Source organism: Chaetodon trifascialis, chromosome 6 (genome assembly GCF_039877785.1).
Source record: "Chaetodon trifascialis isolate fChaTrf1 chromosome 6, fChaTrf1.hap1, whole genome shotgun sequence".
Lineage (NCBI taxonomy): Eukaryota > Metazoa > Chordata > Actinopteri > Chaetodontiformes > Chaetodontidae > Chaetodon > Chaetodon trifascialis.
In genome coordinates, this window is record NC_092061.1 from 25,141,388 (window position 1) to 25,164,670 (window position 23,283).

A 23,283-nucleotide genomic window follows, 5' to 3' on the forward strand; every position below is an offset into this window, starting at 1 on the left:
AGCCTGTGTTTGTTCTGCATACAGCAAAAATGTGAGTCTTGACGATTTAGTTATTGAGCTCGCTGCAGGATATTTATAGTAAAACACTCCAGCTTCCATTAATTAACTCCACTTCCGTGTATGAAAAAAAAGAAATTCAAATCTAAATGAAACTTGTGGGAGTGCTGACAGCTTGACTACGTGTATCCTGAGACAAGCATAATATGTTTTCTCTAAAATCCCATACCGCGCTTGTCATTTTTTTAAACAGTGGTTTCTGTGTGTACGCATGTGTATATGTGTTTCCCACTGTGGGAGGTTAAGACTGTTTGTCCCGTCCCATGTTACCTAACCTTCCATTTCCTGGACCCCAGCAGAGTGAGCTGAATCTCTGCTCCCTTCACCCTTTTACAGACATTATGCTACGCAGCAAGGCACATCACTGCACATTAGAGAGCTACAGCTAACAGGCTGCCTGTGCACATTCTAGGCTGCGATGTCTACGAGCCCTTTAAACCTGACATTAACATGCATCTAGTATGACTGGATTACATGTGGATGGAGCAACAGCATATAAAATGTAGATATCTGAAAGTACAAATACAAAGACAATGCACACAAACAGTCAACAATAAATGTAAGTGTGTACTGGAGATACATCTGCTAGGTATAACTGTAATCCAGCCAAATCGCATTAAGACACAGAGTGCATGTTACTTCCAGGTGGACGGGTAGAGCAGCTAATGAGAGTTAGATAAATATTTCACAGTTTCCAAGTGGTGCCTTGCATTCAGATCATGACCTGGTGTCATGTGTCTGATAAAGGTGGGTGAGCAGGTTGCACAGGCAGGTAGTTAAGGGGACAGTTACTATTGTGAAACTGTATTGATTCTGTAGAACACTGGAACATTTCATCTGCTTTCCATTGCTCACTGAGCTCTAAGCCACACACCAGTGTTATGTGGGTTTGGTGGTGTCACAGAGGCCTACATCTGGGATTGAGGTCTTAATTTGGGAAGTTTGGATTTTAGCTTTCATTTGACGTTTGCTATTGCCTCTTCAGCATTTAAAGCATCTCTACGTTTCAAAGACAATGCTCTCAGCTGTTGAAGTCAATATCTAGCCAGATGAAAGCTGAACTAGCTGCTGCCACCGTTTGCAGTGATTGCCAGATAACACCTGCAGGGGATCCTCAGAGCACTCCCTCAGCCAAACAGGCACTCGTCTTACACATTGGACTGCTCAGGGAGATAGAGTTGGTATTCTGATCAGCTCGCACACACACACACACACACACACACACACACACACACACACACACACACACACACACACACACACACATACACACACACACACACACACACACAGTCATGTGAGAAGTTCAGAGTTTATGCTTTGTTGTTTCCTTCTCTCCATCACCTGTGAAAGCCTTCCAGCTGGATTCACTCATCTGTTTGTGGTTTAAACATGTGTCTTCTGGAGAGAGAGTTCTGCGAAAGTCAGGTTTTCCCCATTAGAGGGGTAGAGACGTTTCTGAAAACCCGTGGTCTCCAAGCACTGTCTCACCAACAACACCCCTGTTAAAATGAGAAGCCGCTGTGTTCACAGCATGCTGGTCTCATGTTATAGCTCCACTCCACTAAAATAGACTGTGAAGTCACACAGCTTGTGTGATTGTGGATGTGTGAACCTTCATTCTACACTGAGAGAAGGCTGGTGTGACGAGCAGAAGCTGTGAAGATTGGAGGCGCTAGCGTCTGCTTCAGTTTGGCTTTTGAACTGGAATATGCTCATGTCGTTGAAGTGCTCGTCATCACTTTTTTGGCACTGAGCAAACATTTCTAATGGCAGTTGATCATTAACTGCGAGCAGCATAAATACTTTATACAATTGCATTGTGGGTGAAGACAGTGCTCAGTGACCAGTGACTTTGTCTCACTTGCAAATTGCCTAACATGATGTTCCAGTGAGCACACTGGAAATGTATTCATCAAAAACTCAGCCACAGTCACTGGCAGACAAACTCACACATTCATGTTGTACTTTTGCAGGAATACACACATGCAAAAGCAGCAATGTGAACAGTCAACTCACTCTCTCTCCCTGCTGTCCAGCAACATGCCACCTGTATTCAACTTCTATTCCTGCAGGTTGTTACTGGAGTAGAAACTGGACGTCTCTGAAACTGTTTTGGAGACGCTTCGGGACGATGACCCATTTGAGGCGAGATCCAGGGAGGAGCTGTGTGGTCTGGCTCCGACTGCAGCCCCGGTGGGCCCTGGTTCTGCTGCCTTGACCTTGGACTGCTCAATGTCGTCCCCAACTTGGAGAACAGTGGACACGGTAGTCTCCATGCGACTGGCCTTGTAAACACTTGTCTGGGTCTGAAGGTAGCGTGTGGACTTGAGTTCCAGTCCTTCGTAAGAGCCTCGAGGGAAGCAAGGGCAGCAGTAGAAAGCTTGTTTAAAGCCAGCACGAAACCTGTGCAAGAGAAGCATGAATTAGTCTTTTCTTCCACTGTGCCAGCAAGCAGCAACTACAGGGTCATGGTAAATGCTAACGCATAGCATAAAAGTAGTACAAGTAAATGCAAGTGGGCAAACTGACTTATTTACACAGCAGTTTCTATCATAAGTTAGCCAGCCATCATAAGCTACCAGATCAATAAAGGCTGTAGTAGCTGATGATCAAGGGTATGTTTTATTGCTTATATGTATAGCACATGTCATACACAGAGGCAACTCAAGGTGCTTTACGTAAAGTACATGGAGTTTAAACAACACACAGGTAAGAGGAATAAAATAGCAAGAAAACTGCTTTTTCACAAGAAGATAAAAAAAGACACAAATTACAGAGAGACTGCCATTTTTAGTGTAATTCTAACAGACAGTACAGTTTCAATTAAAAGGCAGTCATGAAAATAAAAACATCTGCATTAACAGTTGGTGCAAATCGTAGATCATCTGGCAGTTTTTTTCACTGGCCTCTTGGACTGAAGACATATGCCCTAATTTCCATTTAGTAAATAGCACACTTGTTAGTGCAATGTTATTTAGCCCAGAAAAATAAAATCCCTGGACAGTGATCCTGAACCAAATCAGTTACATATTCAGCTGCAATAACATTACTATTCACACTTCACATGCTCAAAAGCAGCCAATTTGGAAATTTCCCAGACTGAAAAGACTGTTTACTATAGGCTGCAGCTTGATTTAGAACCATCGCAACAGATAGTTTAACACTGACTGATACATTTGCATGCTCATTGAGAGTCATAAGTGGCTAATGATGTAAACACAACAGGCAAAGACTGTGTGTAACTGAAGCATTGTAATGCTAATCCACAATAAATATTGCATGTGACATTTGCAACTAACCTTTGTTGAACACTTGATGTTGGGCAGGTGTTGATTTCAGATGCTCAAATTAATTTCAAATGTTGTATGGAAATGACAAAGAAATGACAGATATAAGAATTGTGTGGCTGAGATGAAGGCATCACAAGACACACCTCACCTCAGTAAACACATGAACACACACACAGCCATACAAAGCCCAGACAGGGAGTGAGAGGTGAAGAATGGGCGAGAAGGTAAATGCTAATCACTGAGAGCAGGAGGGAGATGAGATAGATGGGAAGTAATCATTTGAATTTAGATCAGCTGAGCTGATAGAGACAAAAGCCTGTACATATCCTTAACAGAATGATGACTAAACCTCCGCTCACTGTGGTCCAACCCACACATTTTCATTTTAGGACTTTATGAACTTCAGAGGTGAAAACACCAAAGTGTGAAATCTCATTTCTCAAGTAACAGGTGGTCGCAATGGAAGACAATGGCTGATGGTTGGTAAAAGACATCAAGCAGAGTTGACCATCTGTCAAATCATCATCTTTAGATGAATTGACATTTTTCTAGACAGGAAGGATGCTAACAATGTCACAGTCAGAGAGCAAGCTGTTGATGTTCACAGTGGTCTTCAGTCAGTTTGAGAGACGGCTTTCAAAGTTTGAAGTTTATTCCAATTCAGTCCATGTGTGAAGTCTTTGAGGTGCAGAGTTTCTTTACAGACAGGTGATCTCAAAGTGAGCACAAGCAGCCTCTCCACAGTGGCAGCTGAGTTTTCAACAGCTTGTCACTAAGGCAGCAGTGGAGGATGGGATATTGCTGTTCTATGAGTTTAAATGGCTGTGTGTGTGTGTGTGTGTGTGTGTGTGTGTGTGTGTGTGTGTGTGTGTGTGTGTGTGTGTGTGTGTGTGTGTGTGTGTGTGATAGGCTGCAGCCCTGCAGGACAATATGATTGCTGCTAAACAAGAAAAAATAAATACATTAAAAAGGTGGTCATATTCCTACTACCTATTTTGACAAAGGGCATAAAATGTATTGGACATGTAGATGTTTTTTGTCCTCAGGATGAACATACAGTTCATAGAACTCGAGTAGAGGGAGGTTGTCGTAGCCACCGTAGCTTTGAGCTGATCGTTGCGCTGCAGCTCAATGACTTCATGTTGTAGGTTGTCAGGCACATCAGCAGGTTCCACATTAAATGGCAAACATGTTCAGTTCTTCTTGTTTACTGTCATGAAACCTCTCACCAAACACCTGAAGGAGTTTTCACTATGAGCAGCATATTCAGATGTCATAGCAACTTTTGTTCTTGCACAGCAGGGACATGCAGTGTTTCCTCTTTGCAGTTGCACTTGCCACAGCTTTTCAGTTTAACTTTGTCTGGTGTTAGCAGCTCCACAGCAGCAACGAGGCGCTCCTTCACACATTCACCTTCTGAATGAGGTTTCAGCTTCTTAGCTATGAGCTCGCTCACCACAAAGCTTGCCTGCAGAACACTGTGTCTGTCAGAATGTGGTCTGTGAAAGCTGCTTGTTGGAAAACCAAACTCCAACTTTATCCAAGCTGGAATGATGCTCCAAGTTGCCCTTTATTAAACATAACCACTATGTGTGTGTTGTGTTCAGGGAACACCCGGAAAGATGTGGTAGTCTACTATTTCAAGTTATTTTCTTTCACCACAGAAGAAAGTTATTATTCACTCGATTTTTTTTATTTTTTTATTTTCGGAGTTACTTTTTTGTATTCATGACTTGCCTTGCAGGCTTCACCAGGAGGTCTCACAGCCCACAGAATTTTGAAACTTTTGCATTGAAACTCACATCAGCCTGCACTGAGCTGTGTTTCCATTTGCTAGGTGTCAAATTAAAAGCGTACCAGAATAAGGAGGCATTATGCCATTACTATTGCTGGAAAGATTTAAACGTGTGACATGTATGCAGGAAGTGTTATGTTTAACACCAAACATAATAATGACTGAATTATTGAGAAGTGTGCTGTATTTCTGCTGTTTCTGTTAAACAACACAGTAGCAAATTACTACATGTGCAAATTAAAGTTGGAGCAGATCATAAAACAGGGAAGCTTTTAACTAATATATGATCACATATAATGTCTCAGTGTCTAATGACCTCCAGGTTCAAACTGAAGCCTTGTTCAGGTAAATACTTGAGACCTGACAGTAAATGAGTAGTACATCAAAATAGTCGTGTGTGTGTGTATGTTTCGACTAACCTGTCGTTGAGGCAGCAGTAGATGATGGGGTTGTACATGGTGGAGCTCATGGCCAGCCACATGATGGCCAGGTAAAACTGCTGGATGAACCTTTCTTCAAACACATGAGGAAAGAACTGGTGCAGCAGGAAGTAGACGTGGAAGGGCAGCCAGCAGATGGCAAATGTACACACCACCACGATCATCATCTTCACCACCTGATGGACATATGACAGCACCGGTTTGTCTTCAGTATTACTGTTCTGCTGCCACCTCCATTCTGTCCACTTGACTTTTCAGATTACATCATACAGGCTGAAGGACTGTGGAATGACAAACTGGTATTTCCTATATATCGGAAAAAGGCTTCATACCAGAAAAGACATCTCAGTACAATGAACATGAAAAAAGTATACTTAATACATGTAAAACCTGTTCAGTTCCATCAGTCACAGCAGCTAGTGCTGTCAGTGTCATGCTTGTTTTAGTAATCTTTTGATGATGAGCCATGCTGCACTGCACTGATGCATTGCTCCTTTGATGACTGAGCATTCACCTTTTCTTTCCTTTAACAAGCTTGTTAAAGTGGGCTTCACAAGTGGCAACAAATCTGTCTGTCCAGAAAAACTCAGCCGCTTTGAAATTTCTGTCGATCGTAACGGAAATCTAATGCACATATGGCGCATCATTAGGGTTGTCACTAACAGACAGTGCTCACTGACAATGAAATGAAAATAATGCACATGGACAGGCGTAACAGATCTGTAAGGCTGCCTCATTAGAGACAGAGGTGGGCCGGTGTCCTGCAGGGGTAGCATGACTCAGGAGGTCCAGCAATTAAAAAGGAAGACTAAAACAGGTAAAAGATAAAAGAAAATGAAGGCTTTCCTCTTTTACAGTGTTTGAAGTATGTTTTTTTTTTTTTTTAATTGTTTTTAGAATTTCTGTTGACCACAGCTTTCTCCCACGTGCAAGACCCCATTATAAAAGTAAAGTTTTGATCTGATGGTAAATACAAGGATCACCAAAATTACAATAGGCAAAATCTGTCCTGGGGGAGACATGGAGAGTTGTTGAGACATCTCACCCATAATCACCTCATCATCAAAGGGGACCTCTGGGGACCATGAATGTCTGTAAAATATTTCACTGATATCTTCCAGAAGTTGTTGAGATGTTTCAGTCTGAAGCAAAGTGATAGCCATCCACTAGCATGGCTAAAAATAAATAAATGACCCAAAGCAAGACATAAAATGACAAAAATACAGAAAGCTAAAGTAAACTAGGATGAAATTCAGTAAGTAGAGTCAATGACTATCAAACTAAATGTTCTCAGCCTGGCCTGCAGGGACTGATCCCAACAGCACAGAGACACCTTAGTAAATATATTTGTGTAAAGCCTCACAGGATTCCCATTTCATGTTTGAGGGTCAGAAAGGCATGTTTCTGCAACAGCCTTCATTAAGAGAGTGCTCTCGAAGGAACTGCAACACTGAAACTGTGAACACACCTGACAAGCAGGGGCCATGAAAGATGACTGAAAAAAAGAAACCATCACATGGAGGAGAAAGAGGAGGAGAGTTGATGGAGAAAACAGAAGATGAAGAGTTTGCAGTGGGCTGAAAAGACAACACATAGGCTGGAAAATGACCAAAGAAGAGAGGACGACAGGAGGGCCTGGATTTAGGTTCATGATGCTTTGATGAGCGGAAGAAAATGCAGGCAGACATGAACATTGCTCCTGTTGAGGGCTGCAGTGTACACATTTGCATGTGGAGTAATCTGATTACAATAATAGGTAATGAAGAATCTTTGGGCTGCTATCTAAAATGCAGGTTACCTTGCGTTTGGCAGTCAGCTGCTCCTTGTAGCGATCAGAGGAGTCTCCAGGGACCTCACTCGCCCAGAGAGTCAGTCCCACCACCAGATAAGCACAACCCATGACCAGCAGAGGAAGGAAGTAGAGCAGGATGGCCACACACACATAGTACCTACAACAAGACATACATCCCATACCACATATAAATATAAATCTTCACTGACTGAAGCAGAGATGCTGGAATTGGACTTTCAAAGATTAACAGACCTTTTGGGAGATGTTTTGAGATGTCGTAGCAGGAATAGCAGAGGTGTAATTGGTAACTCTATTTTATGGCTGCATTTCATCAGGGGTGTCAAACTCGATCACTGAAGGCTCAAGGCTCTCAAAAAATAAAAATTAATTTGCAGGCCAGACAAGCAGGGGAATAGCCAGAACTTTCCTACTGGGGTGACCAGGTTAGACTGTGATTTTACTGGAGTGGCAAAGCATAGCTACTTCACAGAAAATGAAAGAATAATGAACTACACTTTCTCCTGTCACACCTGGTAGATGCTGGTTTTGCACGTGCTGGTTCACTGACTGAGAACCATAATACTGTTAGTTGGCCATGCTTCTCCTATTATGACAAGTCAGAGTGTCTGTCTCTGATTCTGAGCATATGAAATCATAAGTAAGCTGAATCCTAACGTGATTTTGGGTAACTGAAGAAACAACATTGGGGTAAAGCTTTCAAAGTCAAAGTCTGTCAACTTTATTGTCAATTTCACCATATGTACAGGACGTACAGAGGAACTCAAATATCGCTTTTCACAGTCGCACAGTGTTTTCATGATAAACTTTTTAACAGCAGACATTTGGTGATGTCATAGTAGGAATTGCTGTGTTATCAATGACATTAACATGGCTCTGTTCTATTCAAGTGTCCCAGTAATGACTGGTGCACAGTAGAAGATATTTTAATCTTAACTGATGTCTGGAAGTCCACAGACATAATGACAGATTTAACCATTTTAATGTACTATTCATAAGAACAAAATGAGAGTGGAGATTCCAGAGACTTGAAACACACTTGTGTGAGCTATGTTATAACATAGCTCACACATAATACATAACATAATTAGTGATACAGTGCTGAGCACTGAACACAGCAGGGGCGAAGCCCCTGCTGTGTTCAGTGCGAAGCACTGAACACTATTGTTCTTCTGCGTGTTTCTTCTTCTTCTTAAACTTATTATTATTCATCATCCGTACTTTTTTTGATTCGCTACTAGTCTAAAACGATAGCGAGCACCCAGGCGAATGATATATCAAAACGTGCGTCTTGATCGGGATCGGTGTGCTATTATTTTTCTCTACAGAATACGCGTTTTTCGCGTCGTAAGACGCGAAAAACGCACGAAAAAATCCCATTCAAAGTAAATGGGAGATGGCGAAAAATGTGACAAAATCTCCCCCTTTTTCAAAGAACTACTGCTCCGGCATACTTTCACCTAGAGACGCCATTCAAACTTTAAAACGTAGACACAAGTCTCGTGTATGGGTGTATTAAGTCTTGTTTTGATAGGTCATATAGTTTTTGAGCAGTCGCCGTTCAATGACCATGAGCGTTTTGGGAGAAATTGTGAGTTTATAATGGGTGTGTATTGCACGGAATGTTCGCGCTAGAGTGGAGGGGATTAACTGCCAGAGTGGAGAGAAGCTCTGAAAAATGTCTCAAACTTTCGTCTTTCCACGCTCCTCCAAAGCACAAATTTTGCTCTATGCGCGTCAAATTTTCCAGAGTTGTAGTGCCGCTTGCGCTGATTCTCACAATGTGCCTGGCTAAGCAATAGGAATTACGGTTTTTGAGTTCTCAGCCCCTGAGCGAGGAGAGCGCCTCTGACCTCGCCCATAAGGTCCAATACAAATGAAAAACAGGAGAGACAGAAACCAGCCGTTTTTTAACTCGCTCTAAAATCTGCATTTTTAAGCCCAGCGGAAAAAGAAAGTGATCAGCGTGTACAGCAAAGCCTCGTGGCCCTCATGGTGAAGGAATTTCGGCAATAGGAGTTTCGGTGTCGGCGTGAGAAGCGTTTGTTCGGAGGGTGTGCAGAGACCAAATTCAGACGTTTCTCAGACTCTCACAGAGCCAAAGTGGCCCGTCGGCATGGCGAACGGTGGCCTGATCTCAAGTTGCTGTGGCAACCCCTGAGCCTCAGTACTTCTGTCAGCACTCCTCTCCCACACACCCAAACACACATATGAAGCTTCATGTGATTACAGACACACACAGACACACACAAATTTTACAAGGATTGTAGCAATGTGAAGCACTGAACACTTCACTACCTATAGCTGCATACATATTCTGTGTTTTTTGTTATTAAGGATACAGTGCAGAACTCAGACAGAAAGCACAGAACTCTACACACAGAATATTGACCTCAGTCGTTAAAGTCAGCGACCTCAGTAGTTAAGTGTTCAGTGCTTCGCACTGAACACTGAACACGTTTTTGAACACGTTTTTGTCATTGCAACAGTGTTCTATTGTACAATGAAAAAAGGCTCAGTTATATACAGAATAATGAAAAATATATATTAAAAAAAGTCTGTAAGAAAAATATACAATAAATGCAGTTATGTTAAAAACAAAAGAAGAAACAAAAAAACAACAACAATAAGACCAGAACTAATCTAAACTACTCACAAAAATCGCAGTCACTCAGTTATACTTTCAAAAATTCTTATTGCACATAATGGAGCATTGAATTGAAGTAAGAAAATAGTATTGTACATATGTGTTGTTATTGCACAGGTTCCAGGTGAACATCACAATATCTTGGAGATTTTGGCCTGCCTCTGCTAGGGCTGTGGGGCTGCCATCACTGGCAACCTCTCAAGTGACTATGGCAACCATAGACATAATATACGTAGATGCCTCATTACGTGCTGGAGCGTAATCCAGCGTCGCCGCCATATTGGGTGGGTCTCCGCTAGCACCAGAGCCAACCAAAGTCAACGTAAAGAGCGCAACAATTCCCCTATTTTATTTTTTTATTTTATTTTATTTAGTTTCCCAGCCCCAGTTACAAGCTTAACAGGGTAGTGTAAGACGATGGAATGACCTGGACTTTTAAAGCTAACTTTTCCAGGCCTTAAAAAAAAAAAAGAAAGAAGGAAAAACTGTACTGAGCAGGAATATATGGGAGCTTTGTATGTATGTATGTATGTGTTAAAATCAGTGTATATCACAAACATCAGCAGTTTCAGTCCAGGCTATTATGGAATCTTTGTCATCCTAAAGCTGTGAACAGTTGTTTAAATTTAGACACGTCAGGCCAGACGGTGTGTGTGTGTGTGTGTGTGTGTGTGTGTGTGTGTGTGTGTGTGTGTGTGTGTGTGTGTGTGTGTGTGTGTGTGTGTGTGTTTGAAGGCAGCAGTGGACTGTGGGCCGACACACATGATGAGTTGGCCAAAAAGAAAAAACCTTCCTTGTTTCGACAGTTTGTTTTGGTGAAGTTTTATTCCAACACAAATGAGTATAAAAACTTACTCAAAGTTTAATACGCATGTCAACAGGTTATGCGAGATGTCTGGTTTTTGTGCGTGTGTTGTGTGTGTGTGCGCACGCGCGCGCGTGCATGTGCCTGTGCTTAAATTTACATTAAATAAACTCAGCGCACAAAAACAGAAATGAAGAAATTCTTGTGTTTTTGGTGTGTACAGAAGGGCCATGATTTTGTGTGTGTGTGTGTGTGTGTGTGTGTGTGTGTGAGAGAGAGAGAGAGAGAGAGAGAGAGAGAGAGAGAGAGAGAGAGAGAGATCAAATGAACAATCAAACTGTTTCTTTATTAAAATCTAAAAATAATTCATTCATACATTTACTAATATGCCATACCATATGTCTGTATTATGCTCTTTAACAAAGACAAAGTATTTCAGCATGAAAGCATTTGTTTTTAATGTGTGACAGCATCCTGTATCATAACTGCATCTCTGACGTTTGTAACAAACCAAACCGTGTGAAAATCGGGTAAAAATTAGAGGAGTTGAGATGATTATAGTAGCTGGACATACACCTTTCTCCGTAGAAATAAATGCACCGGGGACGCATAGGAGACCCATCCAAGATGGTGGCCGCGCTGAACGTCAGCACCAATAAGAAGCGACAGTCAATGAGGCGTCTACTTATATTATGTTTATGATGGCAACCTCTGACCTCAGATTACAGGTTCACAGTTGAGAGCAATTGATGGATTAGGGAGTCTGATCTCTGATTTCTATGTGTTTCATCAACTATTTCAACGACAAGACAACAATTTAAACACATTTCTATAGTTTCTGTCCAGTTTTATTGAATTGTTGGCAGTTTCTGTGTGTAAATAACTTCACAGACTGAGAGAAAGAGTGGGAGAGAGAAATGCAAGACAGACAGACATATAGATAGACAGAGACACAAGGTGAGAAACTACATTATACTGTATGTTTTTGCATATATACGTCAATCGACCCCCTTAACTGAGTCTGAAAGTCATTGAAGTTATTTTGGGGCTTTTTTCTGTTTTGCCTTTATTGATACGGACGGGGAAGAATGAGAGGAAAAGGTAGGTGCATAGTTACTGCGCTGCGCGTTGGCCCGTAATTACGGCGCAGCGTGTTGACCACTTCGCCAAAACTCAGCGCCGTAATTACGCGACTATTCGGACGCCCGTGAGAGTCTCTGTCGCCATGAGTGAGCGTGTGCGTGTCTTTGTGTGCGCGTTACAGTTTGTGTGTATGTGCGTTGCTTGCTGCGCCTGCACGTGTGTATGTCGGCTGGCTGTGTGTGTGTGTGTGTGTGTGTGTGTCTTTGTGCGCGGCTTAGAATGTGTGTGTGTGTGTGTGTGTGTGTGTGTGTGTGTGTGTGTGTGTGTGTGTGTGCGCGCGCGCGCGCGCGGCCATGCGCGTGTGTCTTTCTGTGCGCCTTAGCAACATTGTGTGTGCGTATGTGTACGCGTGTCTGTTTCCGTGACAACAAGATATCAGTCATCTGGTTTGAAAATAAATATCGGCTGTCACATGATCACGTAGCTCGTGAATTATTTTTTGCCTGACAACAATGTCATACGGAACTGTCAGTCATCTGATTTGACAGTAGATCGAGGATACGGATCAGGAGGAATCTGATTGGACCCTTTTTTTTGGACTGGATATAAAACTACTTATCTCTCGTAGACTCGTCCCCTTTGGTCTCATCAGAGGTAAGAATACGTGTATTTTGTCTCTTCAATTGTGGTAGCTAATAAGCGCTAGCATGCATAAATCGTTAGCAAAAATGATATTACTGAAGCTAGAGTCATTACTGTTTTATGATTTTGGGTAAGAATTGGTTAAATTTTGACAGTCAGTCCGTTTTTGTACAAGAATATAAGCTGAGCTAAAAGCTAATGGCTTTAACTGTGCCTATTTCATACAAACACTTTAAGCCAAGCTAAAAGTTATTCATATATCTGTCTAACTACATAAAAATGGATTTAAACATTTACAGTCTGTTCGTTTTTATACTAGAATATCAAGTTGAGCTAAAAGCTAATGCCTCTAACTGTGCCGAAATACTTTAAGCTAAGTTAAAATCTATCTATCTATCTATCTATCTATCTATCTATCTATCTATCTATCTATCTATCTATCTATCTATCTATCTACATGTAAGTTAATAGCTTTATTTTAATTGAGAGTATGTGTTTTTAGTGTTATAAGTATTCTCTGTCCTGGGGAAAAAATATTTTACTGATAAATGGCAGCAGGCACTGCTCTGTGCTCTCTCACACACTAACACACACACCATGAAAAGTAATGTCTATTATGCTGTTAGCTTGTCACTAACACTGACTGAAAGTCACTGAAGGAAATTTATCTGTTTATTGTAGTTTCTCTTTGATCGCGATCAAAGGTTTTCTGAGTGCTTGTCTTCATCGTCTTCATCGTCTTCAGGATCCCCGGAGCAGCTTCATCACATCACACACAACCATCACACATTTCTTCCTCACACTTTACATATATTATATAGAGATATCTTAGATTAGATTACTTTAGATTAGATATTTAGATTACTTTAGATTAGACACTTTAGTTTAGATAAGGTAGGTTTAGGTTTAGGTTAGGTTTAGTGAAGGTTAGGTTTAGGTTATTTAGATAGGTTAGACTAGAGGTGTTTACATCGTAGATTAACAAAAATTACAGAAGATTAATATTTTTACTTAGAACAAATTACTTTGAATTTATTAATTTTTGGGAAGTAGGTTTTTTTTCTCTTCTTCTAAAAGTTTACTCCAGCAGGATGCCGAGGAAGGGAAGGCGTTCGACGGCGGCGAAGCTGCGATGGAGGAAGCTCAGCCTGGAGGAGCTGAGTCCATCCAGTCCCCCCCCGGAGGTACTTACACAGTAGATAAGCTTCACTGTTATAGTGACAACTGTTAGCATGAAAATAACTGTTGAAATGTTATTTTCAACAGTTATTTTTAAATATAACTAGTTAGTATTTAATATGGTAGTTAAATACTAACTCACTTTCTTTTTAACTGGTGAGTTAGTATTTAACTACCATGACTTACATTTATTGGGTGTTTTATGTTTCATTAGACTGTCCAGAGGGTGTCCCCCCCGGCCGGAGAGTCCAGAGAGCCCAACCCGCCAGGAAGAGGGTCAAGGACCAGGGAGACCCACCCCCCTTGCTCCCGAGCTCCAGTCAGCAACGTATGTTCCTACCACAACCCTCACACACATACAAATGGTTTCTACACTGAGACATTGTCTGAGGTTAAAAGTGTTTATTTTATCTGTCATCAGTTGGTTGGATCGTCACCACCAACCAGACCGTTCTGGAGCCCGGATGATGTGCGTGCCGATTTTCGTGCACGTGAGTATCCACCTTCTTTATCCTTAAATGATCGATAAATTAATTAATGATGAATTAATCTTATGTATTTATTTTTGGTATATTGAGAGTTTTTAAACTGGTTTTCTTACGTGTGGTTTTTTGAACTCATAGAAAAGAATGGCTGTTGTCAAGACATTTGTTGGTTGGATTTCCTGCATTATTTTTTACCTTTTATCTGTTTTGTCTTTTTATAAACAGGCCGCGGTACTGGTTACCGCCACCGGGTGCAGAGATGGCCAATTTCCCCCTTCACCGGGCACAGCCACAAATTGGTCATCCCACCTGAGTCTCCTGACAAGAAGGTATGATTATTGTCCAGTTTAGAAAGGAAGTAGTTGATTTTGAGAGGAATTAAAGATTTTCATGCTAAAGAAATTATCTTTGTTGTTGCAGTTTGTTCTGATTGTCGGAGACTCCCATCTACGAGCCGTTGTAGATGGTTTGGTCGCGATGCCAGAGGGAAGCTTTTCCTTTGGTGTCATGTCGACCCCGGGGGCCTCTGCCTCTCAGCTGCGGACCGAGGTGCTACACGCTGTGGTTCCTCGGATCCCTGAGGCAGTTTGTGTGCTGGCTCCCAGCAACAACCTGACCGCCAGCAGGACCATCGACGAGGCAGCCGTCGATTACGCTAAGCTCCTCACTGCTGTGAGGAGCCGCTGGCCGAAGGTACGCTTTGTTTTATCTCTTGCTTGTTCTGGATTCTTATTGGTTTAAGTATAGTGACTACTGTAATTAGATTAAATGTATGAGATTTTTTAGGATAATGCGTATTTATTGTAACATGCGTATGATTTTGAATGAAAATGGTAACAATTGTGTTTTGTTTTACACAGGTTTTCGTGGCTGACTTCCCTCCCCGCCTGACTGTCGAGGAGTCTTACCAGGACCTCCTTCGACAGGAGTACCACCGGGTGGCAGCTCGTATGGGTATGTAAAAAAATATCATCTTTGGTGAGAAAAAATAGTAGAAGAGGATAAAAATGAAAAGAAATGTAATTAAAATATATGTTAAGATATATTATGAATTAAAAGTCATAATACATATATGGACACTATAATGACTGTTATTTTTTAATTTTTTAAAATACTTTTAGGTGTGAGGTACTTCTCTACTGTGGAGCACTTCCCCCGTACGCGCCTGGAGCTGTGGAGCAGAGATGGTGTAAGTAGAATATCTGTGTCTGAAATAAAAAATCCAATTTGCATGCTTTGTGTGTTGATATGAAATGCTGAGTGGAGCTACTTTTTTTGAGTCAAAGTTTGTCTCAAAATGGACATGTAATGTCATTTTGCAGGTCCATCTGAGCGATCGTGAGGGGATGGGGATCCTCGTGCAGTTGCTGTGGTCCGCTACAAAGCAGCAACTGGAGACACCATCTCCAACGCCACGGGTCTCTCCCAGGCCTTCACAGCCACTTAGGAAAGTCTCTCCTAAGCTGGTAGTGAGGGGAGAGGTCCCTGCTCCACCGTCCCCTGACCCCTTTGAGTGGAGGCTTGCTGGTCAGGGCGGCAAGGTAATTATTACAGTGTAATGTGTTTGTACATTTTTCTGAAGCGATTCAGAAGTAATTTAAAAGCATCTATTTGTTTAATCCAATATGACTCTGCTGTTTTCATTCCAGACGAGCCAGCCTGGTGAACCCTCACAGTCCCAGGGTTCAGCCCAGACCAGGATGGCTCAGCAGCTGGTGTGTTATATTGCTATATGCTATTTTTTTGACGTGTTTATTGGTTACTATTTAAACTTTTAAACTTACTATTTAAATCTTCATTGTTCTTTGTGTTTTTCTTTCACAGGAGAAGGGGTGCTTCCTTCCACTGAACCCAGTCTGGTTCAGTAGCACAGTCCTGCGTGCTATGGAGGAAGTCTCTCCTTCTGACCTGTCTTGCCTCACGGACTGCAAGCCTCCTCCAAAGTTCAAGAGGGTAAATTGTCTAATATCTATTCTAGGCTGTATTATAAAGTTTCACCTGATTTCTGAACAGTCAGTACTGCATACATTTTTATAGTAATGATCACAATACTATTAAAATTAGTAATACGTTTTGAACAGATGTACATAATTTTAACATGATTTAAGTTTAATTGGTGTTGTGTTTTATTTGTTGGTGCAGGTGGCCTCCTCAGCAGCAGCCAGACGCCGTAAGACCACGGACCGACCCCCCCGCAGCCACCGGTCTCCATTGAACGACGTATGCTAATTTTTACCGCAACTGACACACACTCTGAATTACAGATTACAGTGTCTTCACAGAGACGTTACTAATCTGTCTGTTCTGTTTGAGATTTAAAATGTTTGTTCTCATGTGTCAACAGCTGGTTGGATCACCCCCATCCAGGTCGTCCTGGAGTTCGGAGGAGGAGGCCCCTGCTAGCCCAGCTGCTTTGGCTCAGACGGTATGTTTTGTGTTGGGTTTTTTTTCCCCAATGTTTGTCTTTTTTTTTTTTTTTTTTTTTTGAGCTGTGCAGTTGTCTGCACAGCTCTTCTTCAGCACAAGAGGTTACTTGTATGTTTGAAATTCTATATATTGATTTAGACTAGATCGAGATGTGTTTATGTTTTCCAAATGTAGCTGTAATAATACTACCACTAATATTTAGCTTTTGAATTAACTCATTTACATGCCCAGTGAGTATCTTGTGTAATTATATTGATGTTTAGTGTAAGTGATCTTATGTTTTAATTGGTGTGTCAGACGGCATCCCCCGTGGCAGTGAGACGGTCCAGGACCAAGGATGGACACCCCCCCCGCACCCAAACTTCAGTGAACAACGTGTGTTACTCTCTGCTACAGCAGACACAATCACACATAGCAGTGTGTTCACCGAGACATGTGAAGTTTAATATGTTTATTATCATGTGTCCACAGCTGGTTGGATCACCTCCAGCCCGGTTGTCCTTGAGTTTGGGTGATGCAGCAACCCCCAGCTGTTCACCAGCAGCAAAAGTAAATATTATTCCTCCTGAATAAAGTGAAGAGTTTCATCAAAGTCTTCATTTTACTAAATGTTTTGCTCTGTGTTCTCAGATGGCCAGGATTAAGACCCCTTCACCAGCTGGACCATCCTGGACCATAACAGATGCAGCCTGCGACTCTCCCTCCCCAGCTAAGGTATTGTCTCCCCTGTGTCTACTGACACACACAGAATGTTTACAGTTCAATCAGCTATATCTAAATAAAACTGGTTCATTTAAAATCTCTGATACCATTATGTTTCTCTGCATTTCACAAATGCCAGTGAATAACTTAAACAAGTTTGAGGAACTTTTCGTGTATCAACTTGGTGCATTGTCTTGCCTCATGTCTAAATATTCATTTGTATTATGTGTAATTACAGACTGTGCGGACACCAACTCCTTCATCAACCAGTTGGCCCTGGATCCCGGATGATGCACCCTCCACCTCTCGTTCCCCAGCTAAAGAGGTAAGGACATTTACATTTGCTGTTCAATAAAGTGTCTTTGTGGGAGTGTGGTTCATTTATACTGAAATGCACAAATAGTCATTAAGGACTGTAAGGACAGAATTAATTAAGAGATAGGTGAATACAGGTGAAATTATTAACAAAACTCCACAAATGATTTGATATAATTTCATCAACTGCTTTAAGATAAACACAAGTAATGGAACAGAGGTTTTCTGAACATTATTATCTTGTTATTGTAAGTGCAGTTAATATCCTCAGGTCAGTCTGGTGAAGATCATAGCCTCCTTATTTAAATAATGATAATAATAATAATAATAATAATAATAATAATGTTAACAGTGATAACAATGATGCTTATAATAGGTAAAAACATGGTAATGATAATACTAATAAGTAATCCTTTAAAACCTAATTTCAGGTCAGGGTAAGTACTCAGCGTGTTGAAACTGTCAGGGCCAGTCATAGTCAGAGTGACAAGAGATACAGACATTTCTCTAGAAATCACCAGTGTTCTTGCATGTCCCTGACTTTTCTGGCTTATGAGAACGAGGGCTGTCAGTTCAACACAGCTGCCCTCGACACAGTGCTGGCACAGGGAGACTCACTGTACGTTGGAATCAAACAACAGTTGATACTGGAAAACAGATTCCAAGATAACCATCTGACAGTGGAAGAAATGCCAAAACAAGTCCTGACAGGCAGAAATATGTACAATGTCCGCATGCTCGATGTCAGATGTGGTCCCCTGAAAGCCCAAGCAGCCAGCCCTGGAAGACAGCAGTGGTATTTGCCACTTGCCACACGATTGGAGTGTCTGTCAGGTGAAGTTAACCACGCTTTGATCGTAATAACTCCAGAGGTCATCGCGGTATTCCGTGACAAATCAGGAAGGTACGGAGTCTTTGATTCCCACACCAGAGATGCAGCAGGCTTACCACACCACCGTGGAACTGCAATCATGAAGACCTTCTCTAAAATCAGTGACCTGGCTGACCACCTGCACAGACTGTTTGCAAATCGTGGACCCTCTGCTTCCTATGAGTTTGTGCCCGTTTCATTTGAAGCTGTCGATTCTGGTGAAGATTGGGAACAGTCATCAGAAGACAATATCTCCAGGACAGCTGTCGCACCAGCAGCAAAGAGTGTCTCTACTACAAATGCCGCGCAAGCAGTAGAGAATGTCTCTATGTCAGCTGTCCCACCAGCAGCAGATCATGTCTCAAAGCTAAGTAAGACCAGACGACTAAAAGCCAAGCGCAAGAGAGCAAGTCAGAGCAAAGAGCAGCGTGCACCGTGTCATGCACTAAATCGGAGAGCCCAATATGAAAAAAACAAGTATGTAAGCTGTCCAGAATTTAGAATGAAAAAAATTCAAGCACAGAAAATCAAATATGCCCGAGACCCTTATTATCAGAAACAACGTTTATTGTCATTCAAATGCTATTACGCAAATCCCAACGTTCAAAGTAAAAAGAAGGAAGAAATCACCCAAAAATATAAGGTAGACCCTGCTTTTCGGAGCAGACAGAAAAAAAGTATTACAGAAAGGTACAAGGCAGATCCTGTTTTTAGGGATAGGCAGAAAAAATATATTAAAGAGAAGTATGAGACAGATCCCGTTTTTAAGCATAGACAGAAAAAATACTTTACAGAGAGATACAAGGTAGATCCTGCATTCAGGAGCAGAAAGAAAAACAACTTTACAGAGAGGTACAAGTTAGATCCTGCGTTTAGGAGAAGACAGAAAAACTACTTTACAGAGCAGTACAAGGCAAATCCTGGTTTTAGGAACAATAAGAAAAAATACATGTCTCAGAAATATAATGCGGATCCTGAGGCAAGAGAAAATAAGAAAATCTATAGTACAACCAGGTACGCATTCAGCCAGAGTTATAGGCAACAGAAAAAGGCATATTTTAATCGTAGATACCACAATGATCCAGAATTTAGATTGCATTGTATACAGCGTATTAGTCAGCGTAGAATTAACAAATTGGCCACTAATGCTGCTTTTTGCATTCATTACAAGATGCAGAGAGCACTTAGAATTAAAAGAAAATATAGAGATATTGTAAACCCCAACCCCCACCATCCCCAGCCCCTTAGCAACCCTGTCATGGAAGCAGCCATAGCATCCTTCCGTGAACACATTAGGCACGGCCCCACATATGTTTGTACAGTGTGTAACAGAACATTGTTTCCAAATCAGGTCAAAGTATGCAAGAGAGGAAAATATTGTAAAAATAGCAAAGTGGCAGCAGCATGCTTGACAGGAAACTATGTTCATTTTTGTGACAGTGACTGCCCCTCCCCTTGCCCTGTACCACGAGAGAGACTGCAGGAGTGGATCTGCCACACATGCGACAACCACCTTAGCAGGGGACGCATGCCACCCATTGCAGTAGCAAACCAATTGGAGTTAGCACCCATCCCCCCAGAATTGGCTATACTTAATGTGCTTGAAAGACAGCTTATAGCAAAAATTCTGCCATTTGCAAAAGTTGTCGCTTTGCCGAAAGGCCAACAAAGAGCTGTACACGGAGCTGTTGTGTGCGTTCCGTCCGAGGTCGAAGCAACCGTGAACAGTCTCCCAAGGCCCAGAGATGAAGCACAGCTGCTGCAAGTCAAATTAAAAAGACACATTAAATTCAAAGGCCACCAACATTTTTACACTGTCAACATGACGAATGTGCTCGCTTCCCTGGCTAAACTCAAACAGCTTCATCCAGAATACAAAGATGTGTCTGTCGACGAGAGTGCCACTTTTGAGAGTCTCCTTGATGATGAGTCAGTGGATCAAAAAGACTCACATCACAACGCTGCAGAAGCTGCGCAGCCAGAGCAGCGCCAAATCCCAGATGAAGATGTGGAGACCGATGTAGATTTGGAAGAGGTGTTCAGCAGCCATAATGAGCCAGACCAGTCCATTGCAGTGGCACAGCAACACGAAGAAGTGGAGGAGGAAAAGGAGGAGCTTAGACCTGGTCTGGCTCTGGACACCTGCATGCAGCCACCAGACATTGCACAGGAAATCCTTTCGTTTGGCAACGGAATCTTCAGTGTTGCTCCTGCCCAAGGAAACAAACCTGTGAGTTTCTTCGCCATACCGAAACTGGAAGCCATGGCCTTTCCTGTGCAATTCCCAACTGGAGAAAACACACTGGATGAAGCCAGAGCCATCTCACTCTCTCCCAGCAAGTATTTCAACTCCAGGCTATTTGCTGCAGACATACGCTTCGCTAGTGACCAAAGTTACCTTTTCTTTGCGCAGTTTGTCACAGAGACACATTTGGCCACCAACAGCATGTCGATTCAAATGCGCAAAGGAAAGTCCAAAACCAGAGACGGTCGACGAATTAACAACCTCATGCTCCAAGACAGAGAGGAGGTAGAGGGACTTATTATGAATCAGGACGCAACGCGATTTATGCAACCCCTCAGAGGCACTCCAGCCTATTGGAACAAAGCACTGAAGGATGTCCACGCCATGGTGAGACAGATTGGCACACCAACATTTTTCCTCACGTTCTCCGCTGCAGAGATGAGATGGCCAGAAGTCATCGAGGTCATCAAGGCTCAGCAAGGTGAAGTAGGGGACTTTTCAGAGCTGGATTGGCTTTCCAAATGCGACATTTTGCGAAGCAACCCCATCACAGTGATGCGTATGTTTGAGAAGAGAGTAGATGCTCTGATGACCAACCTCATCCTCTCACCAGCACAACCCATCGGTGAAGTAGAGGATTATTTTTATCGTGTGGAGTTTCAAGCCAGAGGAAGCCCACACATTCACATGTTAATTTGGATTAAAGATGCCCCTAAATTTGAAGATGTTCTCGACAGCACCGTCATCAAATTTATTGATAAATATATTACGTGCAAGATGCCTGATCCCAAAATTGACCCAGAGCTGCACAAAATTGTTTCAGAGGTTCAGGTGCACAGCAGGAAACATTCAAAGTCGTGCAAAAAAGGTAACGTTTCCTGCAGATTTGGCTTTCCTAAATTGCCCATGAACGGAACAATGATCACCAGGCCCCCCATTGTTCAAACAAATAAAAAATCAGGTGATAAAATAGATCCAGCTGCAGAATTAAAGGAGGAGAAGCGGGCACGCTTGAGGATCCAGAGGGAAGCCAAGGAAAAACTGAAACCAGTTCGGGAAGCTCTCATGGATCCAGGTGCCACTTACAGCAGCTTGTCAGACCTGCTCCGCCAGTGCAACTTGACGGAGGGAGATTACCTGAAGTACGTCAGGGGTCTGTCAAGCAGCAATGTAGTGATGCTGAAGCGGGATCCAAATGACTGCTGGGTCAACGGCTACAATCCGGACCTAATTCGAGCCTGGAACGCCAACATGGACATCCAGTACGTTGTGGACGACTACAGCTGCATAATGTACATCATGTCCTATGTATCCAAACCAGAGCACGAGATGACGGAATTCCTCAACAACGTCATCAAAGATGTGAAGAAATCCAATGTGAATGAGCGCGAAGAAATGAAGCAAATCATGCAGGCCTACGCGAAACACCGAGAGGTCAGCGCTCAAGAAGCTGTGGCCCGTACCTGCAGCTTACGATTGAAGAAGTGCTCTCGTTCTGTGGTGTTCCTCCAGACCGATGAGGACGCTTTGAAAATGAGTCATCCCATCAGCAGACTGCAGCAAATGGCACCGGATTCAGAGGAGGTGTGGATGTCAGGACTCCCCGAAAAATATTTAAACAGACCTCTGGGGCGAGAGTTTGAGGGAATGTGTCTGGCCGAGTTTGCGTCAGAGTACAGAGTACTGTACGGCCAGCAAAGAGAAAGCAAAAGTGCCATTCCCCTCAGATACGACGCAGGATTTATTCAGAAGAGAACTGACGGCAAGCCAGCCATCATCAGATTTGCTCGCTTCTCGGAGAGGAAAACACCGGAGAAGTTTTACAGGAGACTGCTGAAACTTTATCTACCGCACAGATCTGATGATGACCTGACAGATGAAAAGTACCCCACCTATGAGCGGTTTTACAGGTGTGGCGAGAGGTGGGATACGTCCGTCCAACAAATCGTAGACGCCAACAAAAAACGATACGAAGGACGAGGCAAAAAGATTGATGAGGCGTTCGAACAGTATCGGCTGATCGGTCCACCTGTCAACGCTTGGAACACGTTTGCGCCCGAGGTGGAGGTGGACCGGTTGGAGTGTCTGGCCGAGCGCGAACCCATAGACACGGAGCATGAAGACGTCGATGACATCCCCGACTACCAAGTCCAGAAAGACGTGGGGAGCTTCGTGCCGAGGATAGAGGCGCCACAGTTGAGTCCAGACTTTGTGCGAAAAATGTATCAAAGTCTGAACGAGACGCAAGCTTCCATCTTCTACAGTGTGCGTCAGTGGTGCTTCAAACGTGTCTGGGGCATCAATCCGGAGCCGTTTTATTACTTTCTGTCAGGAGGAGCTGGCTGCGGGAAGTCTCACGTCATCAAGTGCATTCATCAGGAGGCAACGAGGATTCTGCGTGAGCTCCCCAGATTCCGCGACCAGGCCGACATGTCCCGGCCTGCCGTGCTGCTGACGGCCTTCACCGGCACGGCGGCCTTCAACATC

General features: G+C 42.7%; 1 protein-coding gene across 1 annotated transcript in view; it reads right to left on the reverse strand.

Moving 5' to 3' along the window:
• Positions 1–1,354: 1,354 nt before the first annotated feature.
• The window catches only part of tacr1a (tachykinin receptor 1a), a 63,822-nt gene continuing 41,893 nt past the window's right edge, over positions 1,355–23,283 (reverse strand). Inside the window, exons 3-5 of the mRNA XM_070963594.1 lie at positions 7,384–7,534; positions 5,565–5,761; positions 1,355–2,463 (exon numbers count right to left, since the gene is read on the reverse strand). Of these exons, the coding sequence (XP_070819695.1) occupies positions 2,121–2,463; positions 5,565–5,761; positions 7,384–7,534 (691 nt within the window). The 3' untranslated portion in view covers positions 1,355–2,120. The remainder of the gene's footprint in view (positions 2,464–5,564; positions 5,762–7,383; positions 7,535–23,283) is intronic.